We start from the raw sequence: 24,763 nt of genomic DNA, 5'->3' as shown, positions 1-24,763 counted from the left end.
AGCGGAGCAGCGACTCCCATCAGATTCATTCCTCAGAGAAATGCCTCACTGTCAACGACCTCGTACGAGGCACCTCAGGAAGTGCAGGACTAGATCTCTGTGCCTCCACCCGAGCATTATTGACCCCTCAAATGGGTGTCCAGGCCTTGGGTACTGGAGTATTTGGACCTATCCCAGAGGGTTCAATAGGTATAGTTTTGCGTAGAAGTAGTTCTGCGCTCAAAGGAATAAAAATTTTTACCAGAAATTATAGACTGTGATTATACTGGACAAATTAAAATTATGATTAAAGCTGGTATGGGAGTCCTTGTCATCCCTCAAGGAGCGAGAATAGCTCAATTAGTGCTTTTACCCATGTTTCGCTCTACTAATCCTTTCTTTAAACTAGAATGAGGGGACAAGGGATTTGGCTCCACAGGATCCCCTGCAGCCTTTTGGGTTTCTAGCCTAGAGAATCGCCCCACACTTACTTTAACTATCAATGGGAAAAGGTTTCAAGGCCTTCCTGACACAGGGGCTGATTCTTCAATGATTGCTAAAAAGCATTGGCCTGCAGCCTGGCCTCTACAACTAGCCACTACTACCTTGCAGGGAGTAGGAACAGCCAGTTCTCCAGAATGCAGTACTCAATATTTAAATTGGGAGGACGAAGAAGGCCATAAGGACACTTTTAAACCATTTGTCCTGGAACACCTTCCTCTTAATTTGTGGGGAAGAGATGTTTTGCAAGCCATGGGAGCAGTTCTGACCACTGAACCTGTGCAGCGTATGCTATCGAAGCAGGGCTTTGTCCCTGGTCAGGGTTTAGGCAAGAATCTGCAGGGAGATGTACAAATCTTAGCAGACAACTAGGCTGTCCTGGAATTCACTTTGTAGACCAGGCTGGCCTTGAACTCAGAGAGGTACACCTGCCTCTGCCTCCTTAGTGCTGGGATTTAAGGTATGTGCCCCTATTGCCCAGCTCAAATTCCTAAACTTTTAACAGGTGCTATAGAAAAACAAATAGTGGGCCAGTTGTATTAACTAATTTTATTTTTGAAAATTTTAGTCTAATATTATAACTGTTGTTTATAGATTTGTAGATATATTTGTGCTAATTGACTTTATCCAACTGATACTCAACATATGGAAGTTTTCCTTATAATGATAATACCACTAGATAAATTTGTTTTTTCAATGGTTTTCTAATTGCAAAACTTTTTTCTTGTATCTGAAGTCTGTCCCCTCTGTGGAGGAGCTGGTAAGTCTACTATTTCTCTTGCTTTATTTAATGTGTCATTCTGAAGTGTTTTGGTGTTTTGTGTATTGCTTGTTGTCACACTTTGTATTTGAAAAGGATGTTAATGCCAGTTTTTTCATGTTCAGATACCTGGAAAGTTCAGAGGGTGCCCGCTGTGCTTTTCTCACTGCATGCGGCTAAAGACTTATCTCTCATTCGTGACTTATAGCCATTATTAGCAGAGCTCATCCATTTTTGAAAACTTTTGAGTCTTGTAACTTGCTCACACTTCTACTTTGGCAAAAATACCTGCATGAGGGTATTGAAGGTGTTTGAACCAGGCCTGGTTTTTACCCCCATCAAGTTTCTTTCTGAACTTGTTCCCACTGAGAGGGTGTGCATGCTGATTCCTTCATCCAGTGCATGTGTTAGAGCCTTTTAGTGGGTTTGGGAATGATTGTGTAACCTTTAAAGCATTGCATTTTAAAATCTTGATCAGAAATTATGTTAGACGGTAACAGTATGTAACTTCTTAGTATCAAGCTAGTCAGATTCCAGTTGACTTATGACTTCACCACTTCTGAAAATACATACTTTACAAGTCTAAAACCTGAAACAAACCTCATGCTTATTACCTAATACAGGAAGGTTAACCAGGAAACAAACTTACAAATTACCTTTAAATCTTAAAGTAATTCCCTTCCATTTCCTTAATCATATTCTTGTTTATACATTGTTTTAAATGACAGACTGTCCTTGAACTCACAGAGATTTGCCTACCTATGCCCCCCGCCGTACTTGGGTTAAAGGTGTGTGCTTCCCCATGGCTGGGTTGCATACACGTCTTAATTTCAAGTCTCAGAGACTGTCAGATTCCTTAGGAATTTGAGTTATTAAAAGAAAGGGTTAGCCTCATTAGCATCTGAAACTCATTTGTACACTGTGACTAGCTCATTAAAGTAACTGGAAGGAGATGGCCCTGTAGTAACATTTCCATAAGCCACACACCCGAGGAATCCGGGTCCATGCAGGCAGTGGAGCTTGGTGAATGGAGAGCCCTGGGGTCTGTTTCCAGCACCACAGAAAACGAGGCTAGGTGGCACAGCCAGCCTGGGCTGTGTAATGAAACTGTCTCAGAAGAGAGAAAGGAGGAGGGAGGAGATTAGTAATTCCAGAGTTGCTATGAAAGAGTCTGCATTACTAGCTTTCCAGATCTCTTGCTGATGTCTAGAAATTGAGTGGGCATATATGTGTGCATGTTTACAAAAGATGAACAAAAAGCCTGCTTTTCTTCCTTCTGTTTGTCAGTTCTATAAATAAATATTCCTACCAATGAAACAGGGTTCCCCTGGGATGATACCCATGTTAGGCAAGCACTCCACCATTAAGCTATACTCCCAGCCTTGTATAAAGCAGACATTTATACTGAAATTGCTAAATGTCCCACACTTGATAGTTTCCCTTCCACATGTGCACACACACATAATGCACTTAAAATGCAGGTATACTAAGAGTATGTAATACCTTGTATTTGAGCTTACTATTTTTGATGTTGGTCAAAATAGAACAAAGCATCAACTAAATTAGTACCAAAATATATCCAACAAATTGGCCAACATTTGCTTATATTTGTTTTGTGTCCACCCCCCCCCCTTCTTTATTAAGATGGAACTTTCTGTATAGCCTAAGCTGACTTCAAACTTGAGCTGTTTCTCATGCCTCTACCTCCAGAGTGCTAGGATTACAGGAGTGAGCCACCATGCCCAACTGTTTTTTGCTTAAGACAGGGTCTCCAGTAGCCTGAACTAGCTTCAAATTTGCTGTATTGCTGAGCTTGGCTTTGAATTCCAGACTGTCCTACCTTGACTTCCCAGGGACTGGGTACATATCCAGTGTATACCCTCTCAATATCTAGAATAAAAGGAAAAATACTTCATTGCTGTCTGTAACATAGAATAATACCATTTGCCAGCTTTTCAATAGAAAGTTTTTCCTTGTGAGAAGCTAAGTATTCATAAAGGGGACTTAGTGGTGAATTGAGTAATGAAGTATAACCATATTTTCTTAGGCTCTGTGGACTTCTGTAAGTCAACAAGAGCAGTTCTGATCCGGATGTATGCTATATGGAATGTTTGGATGGATTTGACTCAGAACTAATACCTGTGGCCCCTCAATTCAACTGTCAGAAGAAGTGTGTTTGAACACACACATAGTAAGCATCTGATTTGGAATTTGCCTTGGGCAGAACTTGTATCTTCCATTTTCCATTTTCCATTCTGCTTTGACTTGAAGCTTCCCATTTTATACCTGGATCTTGATTCTATGGTCTGTGAGCTTAAATATAGTATATAAACTCAGGGAACAGTGAGCATTAATTCTTGTATATGAACTTACAGTAAAAATTTAGCCAGGTGTGGCGGTGCACACTTTTAGTCTCAACACCCAGGAGGCAGAAGAAGGCAGATCTCTGAGTCTGAGGCCACCTGGTCTACAGAGTGAGTTCTAGGGCAGCCAGGACTACACAGAAACCCTATCTTGGAAAAAAAAAAAAAGATGGTGATAATTTGGGGATTATGTCCTGAAATACCTGTAGATTCACATAGAAGGCTGAAGATGGCTCTTTTATGAGAGCTGAAGCTGAATGACTATTTTATGTCATAGGAGGCAAAGGGAAGAAGTTGTTTTCCCTAGAAAAGTCACTCTGGAATCTGCTGTAAGTTACAAGTGCATGAACTAGATCTGGAGAGTAAGAATGCTCTATCCCATAGACACTCTTTCCTTCAAAAATGTTAAGTGTGTGTGTTCTAACATAGTAACTCCAGGTTCTCTGTGCATGGTTATATGGTGTTTTCTTAAAACTTAGAATGGAGCCAGGGACACTGGTGGCACACACCTTTAATCCCAGAACTCAGGGAGACAGAGGCAGGCGGATCTCTGTGAGTTCGAGGCCAGCCTGGTCTACAAAGCAAGTTCCAGAACAGGCTCCAAAGCTACATAGAGAAACCCTGTCTCAACCACCGCCCCCCCCCCCTGAAAAGAAAAGAAAAAACTTAGAATGAGACATCAGGATGTTTAAGTAGGTAAAAGGGTAAAAGCTAGCCTGGAATTCTCTGTGTAGCCAAAGGTGACTGGGAACTTAGGATCCTTCTGCTGCATCCTCCCGAGTCTTGCCACTGTGAGCTAACATGGGTGCTTATTATTTTTTCTGTTAATCTAGCTTCTTCAGTCATTTTTACAAAGTAAGTAGACTCAGTGTCCTGCTTAAAGAAGTCTGCCCTGGCTTCTTTTAATATCAGGGTGCATCATGCATGCACTTATCCAAAAGAAGGTTCCTTTAAATTCCTGAATTTAAAGGAAGGCAGTCCAGCCAAGCATTGTTGTGTGCATCTGTAGTCCCAGCATTTGAGAGATGGATGAAGGATTTCAGGTTCAGGGTTAGCCTGAGGAACATAGTGAATCCCAAGCCAGCCTAAGATAGCTACCAAAACTCTATCTTCAAAAGCAAGACAGAATTATCATCTAAAGGGATGGTTAAGAGCATTTACTGTTCTTCCAGAAGACCCAGCACCCCATCAGCCTGCTCGCAACCTCCAGGAACAGCAGCTCAGGGACCTGATCCCTCCATCGGCCTCCATGGACAGTCCACATATGTGTGGCACACACACCAAAACTAAATAAAAACATAACAAAGAACTGGAGTCAGCCTTTGTGTTCCAATCCAATTTTCCATGTTTTTATTGTTTGTATTATGTGCTGCACTTGTGTGTATTTTTAAGGAGCACTGTCTCCTGGCTGTAGAATCATAAAGACTTTGTTACAAAATTATGTTTTTAAAATGACAATAGGAAAGAGAGCTTGAAGCAAATAAAACAGAAAAAGTAAAAGAAGCTCAGCTTGAAGCCGAAGTAAAGCTGCTAAGGAAGGAGAATGAGGCCCTCCGCAGGCACATAGCTGTTCTCCAGGCGGAAGTCTATGGGGCGAGATTGGCTGCCAAGTACCTGGATAAGGAGCTGGCGGGCAGGTGTGTACTAAACAGCTCTGCTTGTATTCTTAGGTGACAAGCGCTTTACTCATCTCTTACAAATAAACCATTTTACTTTCAGTTATTTTGTGTAGCTGTAGGGTAGTAGTGTTGAATTAATATTGGCAGCATTATTTATTTCAGATGTGTGGGTGTGGCTTACACATATAGATTGATGCTAACTTACTGTGAAGTGCCTGTATCTGCAGAGCAATACTTTTCAGTTATTTCCTGCCTTGACTCTGCAACAGGCAGTGCTCATATGATCAGCTGTAAGAAATCCCTTGGTCCTTTACATCTGATCATTTTGGTCCTTCAAATATATTTAAAAATAAAAGTAATTTTATTATACAAGTTAGTTCAGTTGACTTTAATATTGGTAGGGGAATTGGTCTCAAAGTTCGGTAACATGCTAGTATCAAAACATTTTATACTCATTTTAATATCTATTAAGAAATGAGATGAAGCAAAGATTTTAAATTTATTTTTAGATTTTTAAATTTTATTTTATGTGTATATGTGTTTTGCCTGCATGTTGTATATATACTATGTATACCAGAAGTCAGAAGAGCGGGTCAGATCACCTGGAGTAAGAGATAGAGATGGTTGTGAGTCACCACGTGGGTGCTGAGAACTGAGCCTGGGTCCTCTTCAAGAGCATTAAGTGCTCTTAACCACTCAGCTGTCTCTCTCCAGCCTGGAAGCAAATCATTTTTGTCATATTGAAATACAAATTTTCTAGTGACTTTTTAAAATAACCACTATGTAAAAATAAACTGTCTTTAAAGGAAATGTTCTTATATGGTCCATGTTGTCCAACTGCTCCTATTTAATAGTATCCTGAATTCAGTTATGCAAGAAATAAAGCATGTTGTCATTAATTTCAAAAAAAATGTTTTCTTAGGTTTATTTAAATTAAGTATATAATTAAAGGAGTTCTCATTTTGCTAAAAAAATTTTTTTGGCTGGTTTTCTCTTATAGATGCCTGTCCCTTTCAGTTTATCTGTACAAATTCAGAGAGAAAAGACCTGGGTATTAGTTTTGTTATCAACTAAAATGTATATAGCAGCTTCTTAAATTAGTAATTCTTCTCAGTTATCTTAAATATAATAAGTGTACTAAAAGCTATTCTCTTTTCCCCATGTGAAGGGTCCAGCAGATACAGTTACTGGGACGAGATATGAAGGGACCTGCTCATGATAAGCTCTGGAATCAGTTAGAAGCTGAAATACATTTGCATCGCCACAAAACCGTCATCAGAGCCTGCAGGGGGCGCAACGACTTGAAGCGACCCATGCAAGCACCCCCAGGCCATGTATGTTCCTGCTTCACACTCGGCCTCTTGGTTTGATTACGAGTCTTCTCTGTTCTTTCTTTCCTTCTACTAGTATTTGAAACCTTTACTTAATGTGTGAAAAGAAGGTTCGCTTATTCAAAGCAGTTACATATTTAAAAGGTTTAGTTACCCAACGAAGTTTTGATCATTTTTCTGACTTAATGTTCTAAGAATGGTGTTTCTGCAGACAGTCCTATCTAGCAAACACATATTGTTTGTATTTTAGATCATATTTCAAAATTTTTCTGTATCATCACTGAGCATACTTAAATTTATTATAAACTTATTTGTGATAAGTTGAATTTGGAAGAACTTTTCAAGGGAATTTTTGGTACCTACATCCAAACATAGATTTGAAATACCATTTACATTTATTTGGTCTTTGATTAGATAGAATTTGAAGTCTGTGTCCAGTTTTCTGCTTCCATAGCCATCATTGTACAGGAGCATTCTACCTGGATAAGTCCTTATTAAATTTTATTATATAGTGCAGACTTTAGCTATAACAATTTAATATATTGGGCCAGGCATAGTGGCGCACGCCTTTAATCCCAGAACTTGGGAGGCAAAGACAGGCAGATCTCTATGAGTTTGAGGCCAGCCTGGTCTACATAGTTTGTTCCAGGACAGCCGGAGATACATAGTGAGACCATATCTCACACAAAAAAAATAATATATGAACCAGACTTTTTTACAGTGGTTTGCATATTTTAGTACCATATGAACATGGCCATTGTGTTAGTTATTCTTCTATTGTTGTGATGAAACTCTATGTCCAAAACAACTTACAAAAGGAAGCATTTAATAATTGGGGGCTTATTTCAGAGAGTTAATCCATGAACATCTTTATGGAGCACAGTGACAGGCAGGCATGATGCTAAACAGTAGCTAAGAGATTACATCTGCAGGCAGCAGGCAGAGAGAGAGAGAGACAGACAGACAGACAGACAGACAGACACAGCGCACCTCCTAATTCTTCCTTAACAGTCTACCAACTAGGAACCAAACATTCCAATACATGACCCATTCTCATTTAAACCACCACAGCCTTAAACAGTAAAATAACCTGTTGCCTCCACAAACGTTAATTATTACACTTAATGAAGAACAGATCACAGTGCATAGTTCTGTCATTGTCTTTTAGAGCCTGATGTTCTGTGTTTACTTTTAGGTCCAGTAGGTCTGAGGCTAGGTTACAAGGGGACACAGTGGTTGGTGTGGGGTGTATCAGAGTGATAAGGCATACTCAAATAGCCTAGTGGCATCACCTTAACTAGTTAGCTAGAAGCCAGAAGTCCAAAGTTTTTTTTTTTACATTAAATACAGGTGTCTTAGTTACTCTGATAATTATGGACCTTTCAAGTAAAGTAGTGAACGTAATAGTACGGTGATGTGCCCGGCTACTGCAGTCAGAAAGACATAGTAGTGATGCAAGGAAAAATGAGAAAGGCTCGTAAATAACATTGGAAAGGAAGAGCAGCTCTGAAAGAAATAGTGTGAGCAGAGTTGGCCTGGGCTGAGGTCTTGACAACTGTTAGATAAGGAAGTGAGTGAAGAGGAAGCCTGAGCTTTTGCTTTGGCTAACCCAAGTGTTCCTTGACTTTACTGATGAAGGAAGTACCAAAAAATTAAAGTCTGTGGGAGGAAAGATGACATCAGTTCTAGACAAGCAGTGTTTGAGGTGCTGGTGTGACATCTAAGAAATTCATCCAATTGAACCTATGACTGGAATTCAGGAAAGAACTCTTATGTTGGAGAGATATTAGGGAAGCAATATTTCTCTGGTGTAATTGAAATCATGGAAGTAAGTAGTCAGCGGAAAGTTCTATAAACCAAACAGGAACAGGAGACCAAGGATAGAAACTTAGTATGGCGGGAGAGTTGGCCCCAAAGAAAGAAGTCAGGAACAGTCCGATGTAGGTCACCTGGGAAAGCAGCGCAATAGAAACAAAGGAAAAGAGTGGGTTTCTAAGTGGGTATTTATTGGCCTCTGTCAACTTTCTGCTAGGTAGCATAGTTACTAAAAGTGTCCATTAGATTTAGCAATATTTTTACAAGTGACCATAAAGAAAATTGCAGGCTAGGAAATAATCTTAATCATAGTGATTAATGTAGGAGGTGAGGAAATAAGCGTGTGCAGAGGGCAAAAAGACGGGGAGGTGGAAGGGATATTGGGTTGGGCTCCTTTTCTGTTTGGTTTAGGGGTTTTCAATGTTGTAAAATTGTAAGATTTTAATTGGTTAGAATTATTTACCTGCTGAGTTGAAAAGGAGTTTAGGAGAGAGAAAAGGATCAAAGATACCAGAGAGAGTCGAGTGGGCCAGTGCAAAAAGTGTTTGCTTAGCATGCAATAAAGTCTTAGTTTTGAACTTAAAAAAAAGGTAAGGGAGGTCAAAGAAAGAACAGTTAAGGGAACTGTTTTTATTTAGCAGGTAGGTTCTAGAGCTCTGGAAAATCAGAGAGTAATTAGTCATTCAAGTTGAAAAAAATTCTCAATTCTAAAAATCAGTTAACATTTATATGGGATATTAAGATACTTTCTAGTGAAGATATATGGTTACTACATTATTCCTTAAAGATACTTATTGAGTGATTCGTGGTAATTTTTTTTTGGTTTTTCGAGACAGGGTTTCTCTGTGGCTTTGGAGCCTGTCCTGGAACTAGCTCTGTAGACCAGGCTGGTCTTGAACTCACAGAGATCCGCCTGCCTCTGCCTCCCGAGTGCTGGGATTAAAGGCGTGCGCCACCATCGCCCGGCGATTCGTGGTAATTTTATAATGTCTTATAATCTAAACATATTTATTTACAAAAGGTGAGAAAAAATTATCTTAAAATTTGCCATACCTACTCAACAGCATTTTCATCTTCTAATGTGTTGTTTATCTATACCAGGAGATTAATAATGATGTCTAAAAGCAAGTTATGTATTGTAAGTTCTACTTGGGTTGTTATTTAAACACTACATCTTTTTTTCCTTTTTTTTTTCTGCAATAGGATCAAGACTCTTTGAAGAAAAGCCAGGGAGTTGGTCCAATTCGAAAAGTTCTCCTCCTTAAGGAAGATCATGAAGGCCTTGGCATTTCAATTACAGTAAGAAGTAGTGCGTCCGGGTTCTCTATGGACAGGGGTCTGGTAGAACCCGGCTCCTGTGGGAAGCAAAGTGTTCTATAGCTCAAAACAACTAAATTTGTCAAGACTAAGGCAGCAACACTTTTGAGTAAAACCTTCTCTGGGTATAAAACTTGGATAAAAAAAGAGCAAATAGGAGTCATTTTGTTTCATATTAGTGATTTATTTCAGTTTTCATTTGAGGCTGTTTAAGTACAATATCAGTTTGTTTTCTGGTTTTACCTAATGTAGAAATGTTTCTTAGAAAAAAAAAAAGAAAAGATTTAACCACTGGATGGTGATGGCTCATGCCTTTAATCCCAGCACTTGGGAGACAGAGGCAGGAGGATCTCTGTGAGTTCAAGGCCAGCCTGGTCTACAGAGCAAGTTCCAGGACAGCCAGAACTATTACTATTACACAGAGAAACCCTGTCTCAGAACTCCCCCCCCCCAAAAAAAAAGATTTAACCAATATTTATTTACTTATTTATTAAGTATATACTTTAAAAAAAGTGCCCTTGGGGCTGGAGAAATGGGCCAGTAGTTAAGCACAGTGGCAGCTCTTTGAAAGGACCCACCAGGTTCAGTTCCCAGCACCTGCATGGCAGCTCATAACTGTCGGTAATTCCGGTTCCAGGGACCTGACTTCCTCAGGCGCCTGGCCTGAATAAGTTATGAAGTCATTACATGTAGGCAAAACACCAATGTACATAAAATAAGTTATTTAAAAATAGAAAAAAATATACACAAGCTGTATAAAGTGAGACCAGTTAACAATTATACTATATTTCCTCAGTTCAACATTATATATTTTTCCTTTTCTGAAATTGAGGATTTATACTACAACTTTAAAATTGTCTTGATTAAAGCAGTACATGATGGTACATGCCTTTAATCCAAGCAGAGCCAAGGGATATCTGTAAGTTCAAGGCCAGCCTGGTCTACATACACAGCGGGAGACCCTGTGTATGATTATACATAAAATAATTGATTCTTCTCATACATACTTTAGTCAGTGTTCTGTTGCTGCGAAGAGACTCTGAGGCTGAGGCAACTCATGAGAGAAAATACTTCCTTGGGCTTGTTTACAGTTTCACAGGTTTAGTCCATTATCATCATGGTGGGGAGCATGGCAGCAGGTACTGCACTGGAGCAGTCGCTGAGCAGTCACTGGCCTGGCTTGGGCTTCCGAAACCTCAGAGTCCATCCCCAGTGACACACTTCCTCCAGAAGGCCACACCTACACCAACAAGGCCGTACCTCATAGTCCTTCTAATAATAATAATAACTGTTCTGCTCCCTGGTGACTAAGCATTCAATTATATGAGCCTATGGGAGCCTTTCTTATTCAAACCATCACAGTACACAACAATTTAGATTTGATAAAAGTTCTATGGAAAAGCCAGGCAGTGGTGGTGCACGCCTTTAATCGGGAGGTAGAGGCGGGCACATCTCTGTGATTTCGAGGCCTGGTCTACGAGAGCTAGTTTAGGACAGGTTCTGAAAGAAACTACAGAGAAACCCTGCCTTGAAAGGAAAAAAAAAGTGCTATAAAAGGGCCCACAAGATGGCAAAAGTACTATGGAATAACTGGTATATAATTTGCTTTTAACAGATTTTGGGGTCCATAATGATTTCATAAAATTTAATGTTTTTAGTCATTGAATGTGGAGGTGCCTCTTTGGTAGCATGTAAAATTTTACTTGGTATTTACAGAGACCCTCTGCTTATTGAAATGAGTTGTTAAGAAAACGTCTTGTCTCTGAGATGGTCTGTAGCTATTTTATAAACTATGAACTAACTAATTGCCTTTGATATTGTTATTGTTAGGGTGGGAAGGAGCATGGTGTTCCCATTCTCATCTCTGAGATCCATCCAGGGCAGCCCGCTGATAGATGTGGAGGACTGCATGTTGGAGATGCTATCCTGGCCGTGAACGGTGTTAACCTAAGGGACACAAAGCATAAAGAAGCCGTAACCATACTTTCCCAGCAGGTGAGTTCTCTTTATAATTAAAACTGGACTGGCATAGAGCTTGTTTCCGTTCCTTGAAGCTTGTAGATGTCATTTGGTCACATTTGCTGAAAAGGACAGTTACATTTATTCCTTTTCAAAGCTGCTTAACTTTGGACAGATTACATAAAATAAGTCCTCTCTGCAGCAATGTCATCAGTACAGTTGAAATGAAACAATAGGGTGTGTGATGATACTCAGAACAGGATAGGTAGTTAGGAGCATGATTGGCAGCATCACAGTAATATGGGGTGTAAGAGGAAGGACTGCTGGGAGAAGACTGGTTTAGTCACATGATTGTAACTGAAAGGACCCTTAGCGTTCCTCTAGCCCGATTTTCTTATTTAACATAATGAAGCTGGGTTGAGAGTTAGCTCAGTAGTTAAGGATTCTTGCTGCTCTTGCAGAGGACACAGATTCGACTCAACACCTACCTGATCCTGAATAATTCCAGTTCCCGGATCGATCCTAAGCCCTCTTCTGGTTCCAAGGGCACAGATATTCATGCAGGCAAAATGCTAGTATATGAATAATATAAATGATAGTGATAAATATTAAAATAGCTAAGCTGAAATTCTTCGAGAATAAAGGATGTGCTCAGAGTTGCCTAACAAATTAAATTATAGAATAAGAATCCATATTTAGGGACTGAAGAGATGGCTCAGCAGTTAAGAGAACTGGCTGCTCATACAGAGGACCCGGGTGAAATTACCAGCACCCACATGGCAACTCATTCCTGCCTGTAATTCCAGTTTCAGAGTATCCCACACCCTCACACAGATATACATGCAGGCAAAACTCTAATAAAAATTAAAAAAAAAGAATCCATATTTAGATTCGGATTTGTATCTCATGTTCTTAAAACCCCTGTTTTCCTCTGAGAATAGTGTTAAGGGAATTAGAACAATAGGGTGTGGGTCATTGACATGTATTCTAGTTTAGAGCAATCATAGTTGAATGTGATTATATGGATAATTAGCTCTACGTGAAGCACGGAACATCTTTCTGATGTTGTTTAAATAGCTTCAGTAAAGGGACGGCCTACTGATAATGGCTTTTTTAGAGAGATCTTCTATATTAAGCCTGAAATTTGTGTTTGTATGTATTTCTAACCTTTGATACTGTGACGAAGCATTGTCACCTACGGAGTTTACTCTTTGGAATCACACAGTGGAGTTTTAAAAATGACAAAAACAGTCTTGCAATGTTTTAAGTAAGTTTGTAGTTTTGTGTTGGGTCACATTCATAGGTATCTTAGGCACATGTATGTGGGCCGTGGGCTAGACATGGGCATGCCTTTGAGAAGACCACATTATCAATCTACCTTCACGCATGGTATTTTTAATTATGTGAGTGCTGGGACTCGAATCTGGGTTCTCTGCAAGAGCAGCAAGTGCCCTTAACCACTGAGCCATCCCTCAGCCCACCTTCATTCTGTTAAATAAACTAGGCTAGAGGCACGCTACGGGTCCTTCAATTACAGTCATGTAACTAAACCAGCAGCCCTTCCTCTACCGCCCCACATTACTGTGATGCTCTGTCATTTAATTATATGAGAAAGGGTGCTGCTGTAGTCTCTTGAGTTAGTGTGTTCTGGGCTCAGCTTGATGATGTGTCAAGCATAAAAACTGGATGAAGAGCAGCTGTGGGAAAGGAGTTGTGGGTAGGTAGTAGGTAGACATTTCTCAGGGGGTAGCACCAGGAAAGCAGAGTGTTAAAGACACTAAGTGGGTGGCACACAAAAACTGGCATATTCTGCTTTGACAAAAGACAGGCCATAATTTTCAGAGTTACAAACACAAAACTAGGATATGGTGACTATAGTCTCAGTAAATGACAGTTATACCTTGGGAATTTTCTTTACTTTAAAATTACTATAATTTTATACTCGAGCCTAAAGTAGTTATTAAAGAATAGCAGTAGAAATATTACATCTAGCCCAGCACAGTGAAATGAGTAAGGACTTCACAGCCAAATTGCTATTTCTTTATGCTTGTTTGTTATATAAGGAAAGCTATGTGTTCTCTTCAATACTCACTAAGGCTTCTCATTTATGAAAAGAGCATGGGGATGCTCTGGGAATCAATAAAAGCTGTAATTTTATGCAATAAATATAGCAATTACTGTTATTATTACATAAATACTTTTATTAATACTTATCTCATTAAAAAGTTTTTCTTTTCTTTTAAACAAAAGTTTAAGAATTAGAAAAAAGTTGTGTATACTAATTCACACCCAATGTGAAATCTGAGGCAGGAGGATTGCTGCAAGTTTCAAGCTACTGAGGTTGAGTTGAGTTCCAGGCTGGCATAGGCTACAGAATAAGTTCCTATCTCAAAGGGAGAACAATAAATCACAGCATTTCTTTATAACTGACACCCTTTATTTAATATCTGCTTAAATAGATTTGCTAAATTTCTGGTAAAAAGTGCAAGATGACTTTCTCTTGTTCCAGTATTCTGTAAATTTCATAGTTAAGCGTCCTTTTTATTTTAGATACATTATTTAAAATACTGTGGTCAGGCCAGGCATACACCAGCAATCCTTTTTCTTAAGAGGTGGAGGCAGGAGGCTGGAGAGATGACTCAGCGGTTAATGGCTGCTCTTCCAGAGGTCCTGAGTTCAATTCCCAGCAACCACATGTTGTCTCACAACCATCTGTAGTGGGATCTGTAGTGATGCCCTCTTCTGTCATAAAGTTGTACATGCAGACAAAGCACTTATATACATAGAATTTAAAAAAAAAATGTAGAGGCAGGAAGATTAGGAGCTGAAGCTCATACTCAGCCGTGTGCGGATTCAAGGCCAACCTGGTCTGTTTGAGACTTTGTCTTGAATGAATGAATCCTTTGTTCAGTAGAAGGCCCTGTAACAGTAGAAAGAACTCCCTCGTAGAGAAAACCCACGGAGTGTCTGGCCGTCATGGCCTCCTGCACTTGCAGCTCTTGAGATCTAGAATTTCATACCTGCCATCTCCTCCCGGGATTCTGTTCCCGAAGACTGAGAATTCTGTCCTGATGATGGTTGCAGTGATTTGGCTCTCTGTTTTTACCTGTTTTAGAGGGGAGAGATTGAATTTGAAGTAGTGTACGTGGCTCCTGAAGTGGATTCTGATGATGAAAATGTAGAGTATGAAGACGAGAGTGGACACCGATACCGTCTGTATCTTGATGAGTTAGAAGGAGGCGGTAATCCTGGTGCTAGTTGCAAAGACAGTGGTGGTGAAATGAAAGTGTTACAAGGTAAAAATCGCTCTAATTTTATTATGAATATTTTGAAATGTGAAAGCCTCTGTGTTCGTCATTTTGATGCTAAGAATGAAAGGAATGACTAGTCGCTCTGGAAGTTTTATTATGCACCTTTAAGTTACATGTTTTCTTTTTCTTTTTTATGTAATTTTACATACCAACCACAGTTTTCCCTCCTGCCTTTCCTCCCATTCCCTCCCCAATGCCAGTTGTTTTTGTACATTGCTTTTTAATATTCCACTTGATGAGATGCAGGTACACATGTCACTTTCCAGTGTACTAAACAAAGTGCACATCCATCGCTTACCCAGCTTATGTATGTAGCTTTACCTTGAAAAAGGTGCTGCTCTTAGCAAGTATTGCACTACTTGGGTTCCTAGCCTTTTTTGGAGGAATGACTGACAGATGTTGGTTATTCAGACTGTCTGGTAGCTATTGTCTTAAAATTTTTCAGTCTGTTACTTCAGAGAACACAATTGAGAGTATTTATTGCCAAAAATAAAACACGAGCTCTTAAGTGAAAATTGGTGTTTTGTAGAACATAGCATCAGTCCCCATGCACTTGACTGGTTTCCATATGTGAGTTTGTAATGAGCTGGATGGACACACTAATGAGAGTAATTCTTACATAATGCAATAGAGTGTGTCAGCTTTTGAATTGCTACTAATTTCAGCAATCCAGTGTTTTTCATATGACCCATATGTGATTTTACAAAATTCTGTGTGTTCACCTTCATGATGTAAGAAAAGCAATTATATTTGAACGTCACTGTGTGTTTATAATGCCTGAATCCCACCTTGTTAGATTTCTGATTAATACTAAACAATATTGACAGTTATTTGAAAAGACAATTAAAATCCTCTTTCCTAGCTACAGGTCTATGAAGCTGGTTCTGCGTGCACTTATAAGAAAGTAAACTAAAACCTAGAGGCAAATCTAAAAGCCAACAGCTACTAGGGCTGGAGAGATGGCTTAGAGGTTAGGAGCACTTGCCACTTTGTGGGGACTGGAGTTCAGTTCCCAGCACCCACGTTGTGCGGCTCACAACCTAATGTAACTTCAGCTCCAGGGGGGGAGTCGGATGCCCTCTTCTCGCCTCCACAGGCATTTAGACACATGTATACATACATATACACATAAACAAAAATAAATCTGTTAAAACTGTTGTCTTTATGAAATGAATAGCAAGCAGCAGCACTTAGGCTGAGACAGTTGAAACTAAGCTTGAAGCCAGCCTGGTCTACAAAGTGAGTTCCAGGACAGCCAGACTTGTATGCTTAAACTCTGTTTTGAGAAGGGAGAGGGCCACGCAATGGACATGGATGAACAATTGTGGAATTTTGTCAGAAACTTACAGTGTTGAGCTGCGATCCTATGCTTCCGTTACCTTTTTATGATCACCGGTATTAGAAAATCTGTTCAACCTAGACAGTGGTGGAGCACACCTTTAATCCCAGCACTCGGGAGGGGTGGCAGAGGCAGGTGGATCTCTGAGATCAAGGCTAGCCTGGTCTACAGAGTCAGTTCTAGGATAGCTAGGACTACACAGAGAAAACCTGTCTTGAAAAGCCAAAAATACATGTTTCTTACTTTTTGTTATGGCTGAGGTTAGAAAACTTCTGTTACCTATGTAAACTGCAAGCACTTAAATCATGAAATATGACTCAGCCAAAATGCATGCCATCCTGCATATTACTGTTAACTGAGCCAGATGATGAAAGTATATCTTTGTTGGGTTTGAGTCTTCCTATGACTCTTAAACTGGCCAGGAACTCATTGTATAGATCTGGCTGTCTTTGAACATGGGATCTTTCTGCCTTAGCCTACCATGTGCTACCATACCTGGCTAAAACACATCTATTGATTATTGTTTAATATAGACCTTTCTTAGCTTACTTAATAGGCAATAGGTTGTAGTCAATCAATCATATTTACTTACAATCCTGTTATTTGTTAGGTAAATTAACCAAAATTTGTTTTAATCTTGCCGACAGATTTAATGTTTAGCAGGCAACTGGCCTGTAGTTTAATGACCTGAAATCATGTGGAAGCAAAATATAGAAATCAAAATATTTGCATTCCAGTAGATAGTTATAGAAGTAACATTGAATTTTTTATTTTAGTTTGTCAACCTTAAGTTATTTAGAAAATTAGATAGATTTATTCCACAACTTTCAGGTAGCTTCAATAGCTAATACTTTATGTGTTTGGTGTTTGCTATCAGCTATAAATATAATAGTGTTCCCCAAACACTATTAATTTGATAAGACTGTTAGTTTGCCACATATCCCTGCTAATAATTTCAGTGGACATTTTTTTCTCAATAAAATTATAAAACTTAAACATATTTTCAGGCAAAAATTCCTGATTTTTCTTCTGTTGCTTTCTTCCAGGGTATAAGAAGACAGTGAGTGAGGCACATGAAAATGGGGACATGGGGGCTTCGGGCGAAAACCCTCTGGATGATGGCACCGCAAGAGCAGCCGATCTGCACAGCCTACATCATAAAAAGGCTTACTAGTCCATCCCCAGGCGTTTGTCAGACTCTCGGAATCCGGGGCACTAGGGAAGATGGTGGCAAAGATTGCACAAGATCAAGGGAGGCTGTGTATTGCCTAAAGACAGGCGGGAACCTCAGGGCTTCGTGTGAGCTATTCTAAGTGCATACACCCCTGTTCTCTGTGGTATACCTTAATTAGATATTGCATGGAAGGCATTTTTCATTTTCCTGGACTCTAAGCACCAAAGCATGTGTTTCCCAAGGGGTATTACTAGGCTCTTAAGTGCCAAGTGGATGCTATTTCATTTGGCTCCTTTTCATATTTAAGAGGACAATGCTAACTGGATTTTCTAAGTACCCTTTAAATACAGCAGAGTAATTGAATCCAAATCACATATTCCCTAAGGATAAACTGTAGACTTTCAGATGGCAGAACGTGACTCACGGAATTGCAGAAATCTAGGTTGACATTTTTGCTTAACTGAAAAATTTGTTTCAGGTTTTTAAAAAAAGTGTATTGTACATTCCTGTTATCTAAATTAATTCATGATCATTTATTATAACGAGTTTGCTATCCACTCAACTGCAGTACAAAATTGTTTTCTTTAGGCAATCCTGTATCAATCAATGCTGCAGTAGAAATAGTTTCTGAAAAGTTACTGTGCATTTGACTTTGGGTTTTTAAAGGAAACGCAGATGAGTGTAAAATACCTGTTGTCAATTATGTTGATTGTGTGCATGGCACTGGAGCATCACACTGTCAGTGTTGGGTCTCAGATATTCATACGTTTGAGTTGTTCATAAGTTTTGTCTTGTGATGGTCAGGACACATTACTATGTCGTGAAATACATTGTGTTCAAGCTGCAGTTTGCTTTAAGTACCTGACTTGCCAATCATTTAAAAAGCCAGGAGCCAAGGTGAGCAAGACAAGGTAGAGACATTTTGGTACAGTAACTGTACTGATTTTCATATCAATATATTTTTGACTAAAGCAATACTCGTGTGCAAACTCTGTAAATGTGTTGGTTCTCTTGTATCAGAACTAAGCAGAGTGCCTGTTCCCTCCTTCCTGACCCACAGCCCATTGCATCTTGCTGGGCAAAGTCAAATACTGTCTTTAAGGAGGTGGTGAATTTTGCTGTCACTGTTTGAAAGAATTTACACCTAGGGGAATACTAGGTGGAAGAAGCTTCCATAGAAGGCTTTTAGAATATTATCATTATCTCCTTTCTTGGTATGCTTGTTTTCCCAGATACAGTATATATTTGTCCAAAGTTAAATCTATAAAATGTATATACTTTATTTTGTGATTTCACTATTTATAAATTTAGTTTGTAAATGTTGCTCATTTCTGGTCTGTGTGGGTGGTTTCATCCTTCAGAGTATCACCGTGTTAACTTGTCACTAGAAGTGCACTTCATCTATATTTTGTTATTGCGGCTGAGATACTTTGTAGTGTAACATTACCTGTAAGCAAGGTTAGTATTTTAATTGTACAGATGAATAAAATATTATTCATATTATTGTTTGCTCCTGACAGGCTGGTAGGCCTCTTAAAAGAAAGATTGTTTTTCCTCATGTATTTCTCCCATGCCAAACACATATCCCACTGCATGGCTTGAGATCTTTAAAGTAGGTGGTAGCTCGTATATTCAGTTAGGTTAAAATATCCATGGTAACAGATCTGAAAACACTTTTACTATAACATGAAACCATGTTGTTTCTGTATTCTTTCAACATACATTGCCTGGGAATGACCAGGCCCCCCCCCCAAAGAATATGCCTTATATGTATGACGGAATCTTTAGGAAATGTAAGCTATAATCCTTTGGACTTTTTATTAAGATCTGCACAATAAATGGATAAGATTTTTAGAAACTAGATGGTCATTTTCATACATCCCCTATGAGAGACTGTGTGAGATGGTTCCATGTGTATTTAGCAAGAGTAGTTTATGTTTCTGCAGGTCAATGGCCTTCACTCCTCTACTTCATGGTTTGGGAACCCATGAGAGTACATTGGCTTGAACACTGCTGTGAGCATCCTGGCACTTTCCCAGGCGTAGTTGGGAGTGTATTTTAGATTATGTGTTCATTAGGGCTAAACTGAGTATTTAACTAAACCTTTTCTAAAGCACTAAATGAAAAGTAATTTTTCTGTTTCACATTAATAGCAAAGATGCCCATATAACACTGAAGCTTCTTGGACAAAACCAAAAAGTCGGGGGGCAGCAAAGCCATAACAGTGAAAACATGAAAGAAAAGGGAAATTGTTGAGTAGACCCTGAAGTGTGTATGCAGATACATTTAACTTAACATGGGAAATGGTCTGCTGCTGCTGTCCTGAGCATGATTGTTAAACTAAGTTTAAGGAAGATGAAGCCTGTTGATTAGAATTGCACAATTACAAGGTAACACAACCTGTCCATGGTGCTGGAATATTCCCACAGCAGTGGGCTTACGTTGTTTTCATATTTTAAAACAAAAATATATTGGTTCACAAGTAAAGTTATTTATGATAAATGTATTATATTTAGTTAAATTGAGCATCATCTTAATTAGCCTGTAAATAAAAATATCCTCTTCTACATTAAAGTGGTATTGATCAGATTTGAAGGAAAATAAATTTTTTTCCTTTCATTCACATTAAATATTTTGGTTTATTGTGGGTTCTAAGTAGCCTCCATGACTTGTACCAACATATTATGTAATATTCAAAGGTCGAATCCAGATTCTGGGGTAGAATATTATGGGATGGGTAGGAATTAATTGTTGAGTATTAACTGTTTCATCTGAATTGGTTAAAGATATGGTAGTTCAAAGGAACTTCGGAGCAACTCTCGGCCAAAAGCCTATTTGTTTTGTTTTCTTCTTTGTTTGTTTGGGAGTTTTTTTGAGATAATATTTCTCTCTAGGTTTTGGAACTCACTTGGTAGACCAGGCTAGCATGAATTCACAGAGGTGTGCCTGTCTCTGCCTTTGCTGGAATTAAGAGTGTGCACTACGGTCTATTTTAAACCATTAGCAGAAAGCAGGAACCCTAGTCTCTTTGGCTTTGTTTTATGTTACATTCTTGAAACTTAATGTTACATAACGAGGACAGTCTTGATAAAAGTGTAAACCCAATCCTATTAGTATTGGAAAGCAAATTCTGCCATGGCAACCTCTAATTTAGAATTTTCCAGATGATATGTGAAATAATTTTTGGTCAACGTTTATAAACTCAGAAACTCAATCATTATGAGCACTTAGGAATGCTTGCCTCCCACCATCAGTCACTGTGATTTAGTCCTGACATCTGTATGTGCTCTGGGGGGACTGAAGCCACTGACCGCTTCCTTAAGTTCTCTGAGGAAGAGTTTTTCCCAGGATGTTGGTTAGCCTGTGAGATAATAAAAAGTGACCTACATTTTCGTTGTTGATCCATGTCGTGTTTTAGAGAAATTACAGTCTACTTGATGGAAGAAAAAAAAGGTTAATATTGTAAATTACCACATGTTGTTTGTTATGAACATTTTGTTTAACAACAGTAAATCTTTTTAGGTTATGTTGAACCATAACCATCCTTGCGGCAGCCATGAGAACACATCTCAGATATCTCCATCGGGAGGATGTTTAGCTGTCTGGAGACCTAGCTGCCTCCCTCTGGAATTGTCTATGTTCAGGCGGAGGCTGTGCTGTTTCGGGTGGCTGATGGTCCGTCAGTGACTGACCACGACCGAGATCCCGAGAGGCGTGGGGATTGAAGTTGCAGTCACACGTTCCTACCCCCTCCAGTCACGCACCGGCTTTGTGGGCTGGTTACCTCCACCATCCCCACCTGTTTCTCTTTACCAGCGTTGTCACTAGTAGACCTGTTTGGCATAGAGAATGCCTTTTTCTTGTCTGCATCTTCTTTGAATGGAACCGTGAGTAACACCTGCAGACCAGGAGTGAAGAAATAGGTCTTAGATTGGGGGTGAGGAGCTGCTCATCATTCCAGAGTAAGTAGGATGGTCTCTTAATTGGACAACTCTAGTGCTCACATGGGCATGACTTGCTTGCTGACTGTTTCAGAGACAGTATACAGAACACTCTTAGCTTAGTGGGCAAAGATGTGTTGTCCTTAGAGAGGGCCACTTGATGTGGCTTCTGGTGCTAGGAGGTTCACATGTCTGAAATGTTTGCATCAACAACAGAATTTGTGTTTGACATTTGCTTTCCTTCTGGGCATTTGGAATTTTGGTACACGTTAGGCCTACTAACTGACTCTATAAAATGTGGTCTAAATAAATCTTTGAGAAGCTCATACCCTTACTGTTGGGTTTATCTGTCTTCTGAGCTCATGTTTTTTTGTTTGTGTACTCAAACAAATATTTATAAACCCTAACTCTGATCATAAAAATTAGTTTTAGAAAACATGCTTTAGGCCCAGGCAGGCTTCACTGGTGAATGGCGCTTGGTGCTTGAGGAATGGTGCGAACCTGCCCAGCAGTGTTGGGAGCAGGTTGGACTGCACATGGGCCTTTTCTCTGTACTGGGTTTGTTTGTGTTCTTCTCTTACAAATTAGAGTTATGAGCCTGATCCTGTACTTGGTCCTGTGACCCTTTAGCAAGTCAGTCATTTAGAGGTGTGTCCTGGAGACTCCTCAGACAGTAACTAGGGAAAGATCCAGAAGGAGAATTCTCTGGGATATTCAGCAATTTGGACAATTAGAAAAGCATTTCTATAATAGTGTTGGACAGCAGAAGTGACTGTTCCCACTAGATCGTGTTGGTGAACTGCTGATAAATGAGCCGTGGGGAGGCTGTGATCAGATTGCAGCACCTCAACAGGAGAGCGAGGCCACAGCGTGAGAGGACTGAAGGAGGGCATTCAGTTGTGCTTCCTTAGACCATCTTCCTTAAAGAGAGCGGGGAACCTGGAACCTTGAAATACATGGGAACATTTGAATGGATGTCCCTAGGCTGGTGACTGCTGGCCCTCTTGTAAAGGTAGCCCACCCTTCCTATTAAAATCTCATACCAACACCCCATATCTTAAGATAGTAGTAGCCCCACTCACTCTGCTGCCTGGTATGCAACAAGGGTTAAGGCCTAGCAAAGATACGGAATGTAAGGGAAAACAACACAACAGGTAGTGTTAGAATTAAGCTGGCATAGTGGCACACTCCTGTAAACCCCGTCACTGGGCCACTCTGGGATACATAGTGAGCTCCAGGACATCCCAACCTATGCAGAGTGAGACCCTATTTCCTCCACTACCTAATATTACAATTAGCATAGTCTACCAAGAGCCAATGGAGTACTCCAGGGATGGGATGATAAGAGGGCGTGGTCAAGGAAGAATAAGAAATAAGAATGTGTAACCAATAAGAAAGAATCCTACTTGCAGGGAGGGGGGTTGATTAACTTTGGAAAAGGATGTTTATGAGGAGCATACTTAACCACAAGGACACAGAACTCAGGAGGGAAAAAAGAATCACTGGATATAATTTTGTTGCCCTCCCCCCCCCCAAGCTGATGTGTTAATACAAAACATTAAGACAACGCATCTGGCATAGAAATGTTTTTACAGTTTACCACAAATGTAAAATAAGTCTAAGTTTCTGACCTAGTTACTTTCCTGTTGCTGTGGTAAGGCACCATGACCAAGGCAACTTAGCAGAAGAGTTTATTTGGGGCTTACATTTTCAGCGTCCAAGCCATGAAGGCAGAGAGAGTGGTAGCAGGCAGGCAGGCAGGCATCACACTGGAGCAGTATCCAAGAGCTCTTTATTGACCAACAAGCATGAGGAGGCGAGCTAATTGGGAATGAATGAACTTTTGAAACCTCAAAGCCCAACAGTGACACATCTAGTCCTTCCCAAACAGCTCTACCAATGTAACTACGTATTCAAATACATTAGCCTGTGAGGGCCAGTCTTACTCAAACACAATATATTGGCCTATGAGGGCCTGCCTACTGAAACTACCACATTGTGTATACACCTACTTAAAATAGCCTCAAAATATATAAAGGGAGGAGGCAGATGTCTCCGTGGGTAAAAGCATTGGCCTTAAACTTGATGACTTGAGTTCAATCCCTGAAAACTACAATGAAGGAAGACATTCAACCCTTGAAGGTTATTCTCTGACCGCCACACAAAAGTCATGGCCCACACCACGTATGTGCGTGTGCACACATGCACACAGACACACACACACTAATAAAATAATACATTTGAATGTGTATAGTTATCAAAAATTGGTAGAACCACAAAAAATTATAAAATCCATCGTAGAAATACAACTTTGAAAGAGATCAAGATTTCAACAACAAGGTTTTGCTTTAAATCTTAAAGTTAATCTTAAGTTAAAACCGTATTTTTTTTTTTTTTTTGCATTTGATAAAAGAAAGACCTGTAGTTTCTAATGAGGCAGATAGGTGGATGGTCTGTATCAAGGAAACTTGAGTAAATGTAAAACAGACACTAAAAGGGATTGTTGTTTTAGAAAAGTAGGTGCAATTTGAGAAAGTGCCAGTAGGGGGCAAAAGATTCCAAAAACTGCATTTAAACTACTGGGCTAGATGGCTTTTTTGAGGATCCTTAGATAAACTAGACTCATTCTAAGGATGAATAAGTTGAAGTTTGGAGAAGTTAAGTCATTCAAGGCTACCCAGTGTCAGTCATGATTTAAATTCCTCTCTTCATTCTTTAATAAGCTGCGGAGAGAGAAAAGGAACTACAGATGAATCAAAAGCTCTCAGTGTTTCATTTCATTAACTTTATTTTCATTTTTCCTAAATGGTACAAGGACTGATGAAGCCTGGGTTTGGAAAAGTTTTACTTCTTTTTCTTAAAATGGTGATCTGGAACTGTAAGTTGATGAAATAGAGGCAGATCCAAGGTTCAGGAGCATCCTCAGCTACATCATGAATTCCCTGCCCCCTGACCCATATGGGACTCTATATCCAAAAGCAAAGCCAAAAGGACAGAATGGAGTGCTTATCTGTAATCCTAGAACTAGGAATGTCCTGGAGACAAATGACAGAATGAAATCTATGCTCCCATGATGGCACCTATGAGATCAGAATTGTCTATGCGTGTCTGGTCATTTGTGCTAATACTTAGACCACAGGAAACCTGCTGCTCTGTGCTCTCACCTGCTAGTTCAGGCTTAGCTGTGGAGAGCTCATCGGAATGTTCCACTCGGGCTGGAGAGATTGCTCAGTGGTTAAGCGCATAGGCTGTTCTTCCAGAGGTCCTGAGTTCAATTCCCAGCACCTACATGCTGGCTCACAACCATCTGTAATGAGACCCGGTGCCCTCTTCTGACCTGCAGGTGTACATGCA

The 24,763-nt window shown here is 39.7% G+C and overlaps 1 protein-coding gene across 2 annotated transcripts in view; it reads left to right on the top strand.

Moving 5' to 3' along the window:
- Positions 1–20,861, top strand: part of Gopc (golgi associated PDZ and coiled-coil motif containing) — a 41,607-nt gene extending 20,746 nt beyond the window's left edge. The window contains exons 3-9 of one of the 2 annotated variants that reach the window (XM_005363620.3): positions 1,217–1,240; positions 5,065–5,240; positions 6,391–6,556; positions 9,572–9,667; positions 11,516–11,680; positions 14,760–14,940; positions 17,341–20,861. In XM_005363620.3, coding sequence (XP_005363677.1) covers positions 1,217–1,240; positions 5,065–5,240; positions 6,391–6,556; positions 9,572–9,667; positions 11,516–11,680; positions 14,760–14,940; positions 17,341–17,468 — 936 coding nt within the window. In that variant the 3' untranslated portion in view covers positions 17,469–20,861. The remainder of the gene's footprint in view (positions 1–1,216; positions 1,241–5,064; positions 5,241–6,390; positions 6,557–9,571; positions 9,668–11,515; positions 11,681–14,759; positions 14,941–17,340) is intronic. The other variant, XM_005363621.3, reaches the window with a different exon arrangement.
- The last annotated feature ends 3,902 nt before the right edge of the window (positions 20,862–24,763 follow it).

The sequence above is a fragment of the Microtus ochrogaster genome, linkage group LG9, assembly GCF_000317375.1.
Source record: "Microtus ochrogaster isolate Prairie Vole_2 linkage group LG9, MicOch1.0, whole genome shotgun sequence".
NCBI classification, from domain to species: domain Eukaryota; kingdom Metazoa; phylum Chordata; class Mammalia; order Rodentia; family Cricetidae; genus Microtus; species Microtus ochrogaster.
This window is presented reverse-complemented; position numbering and strand designations above follow the sequence as displayed.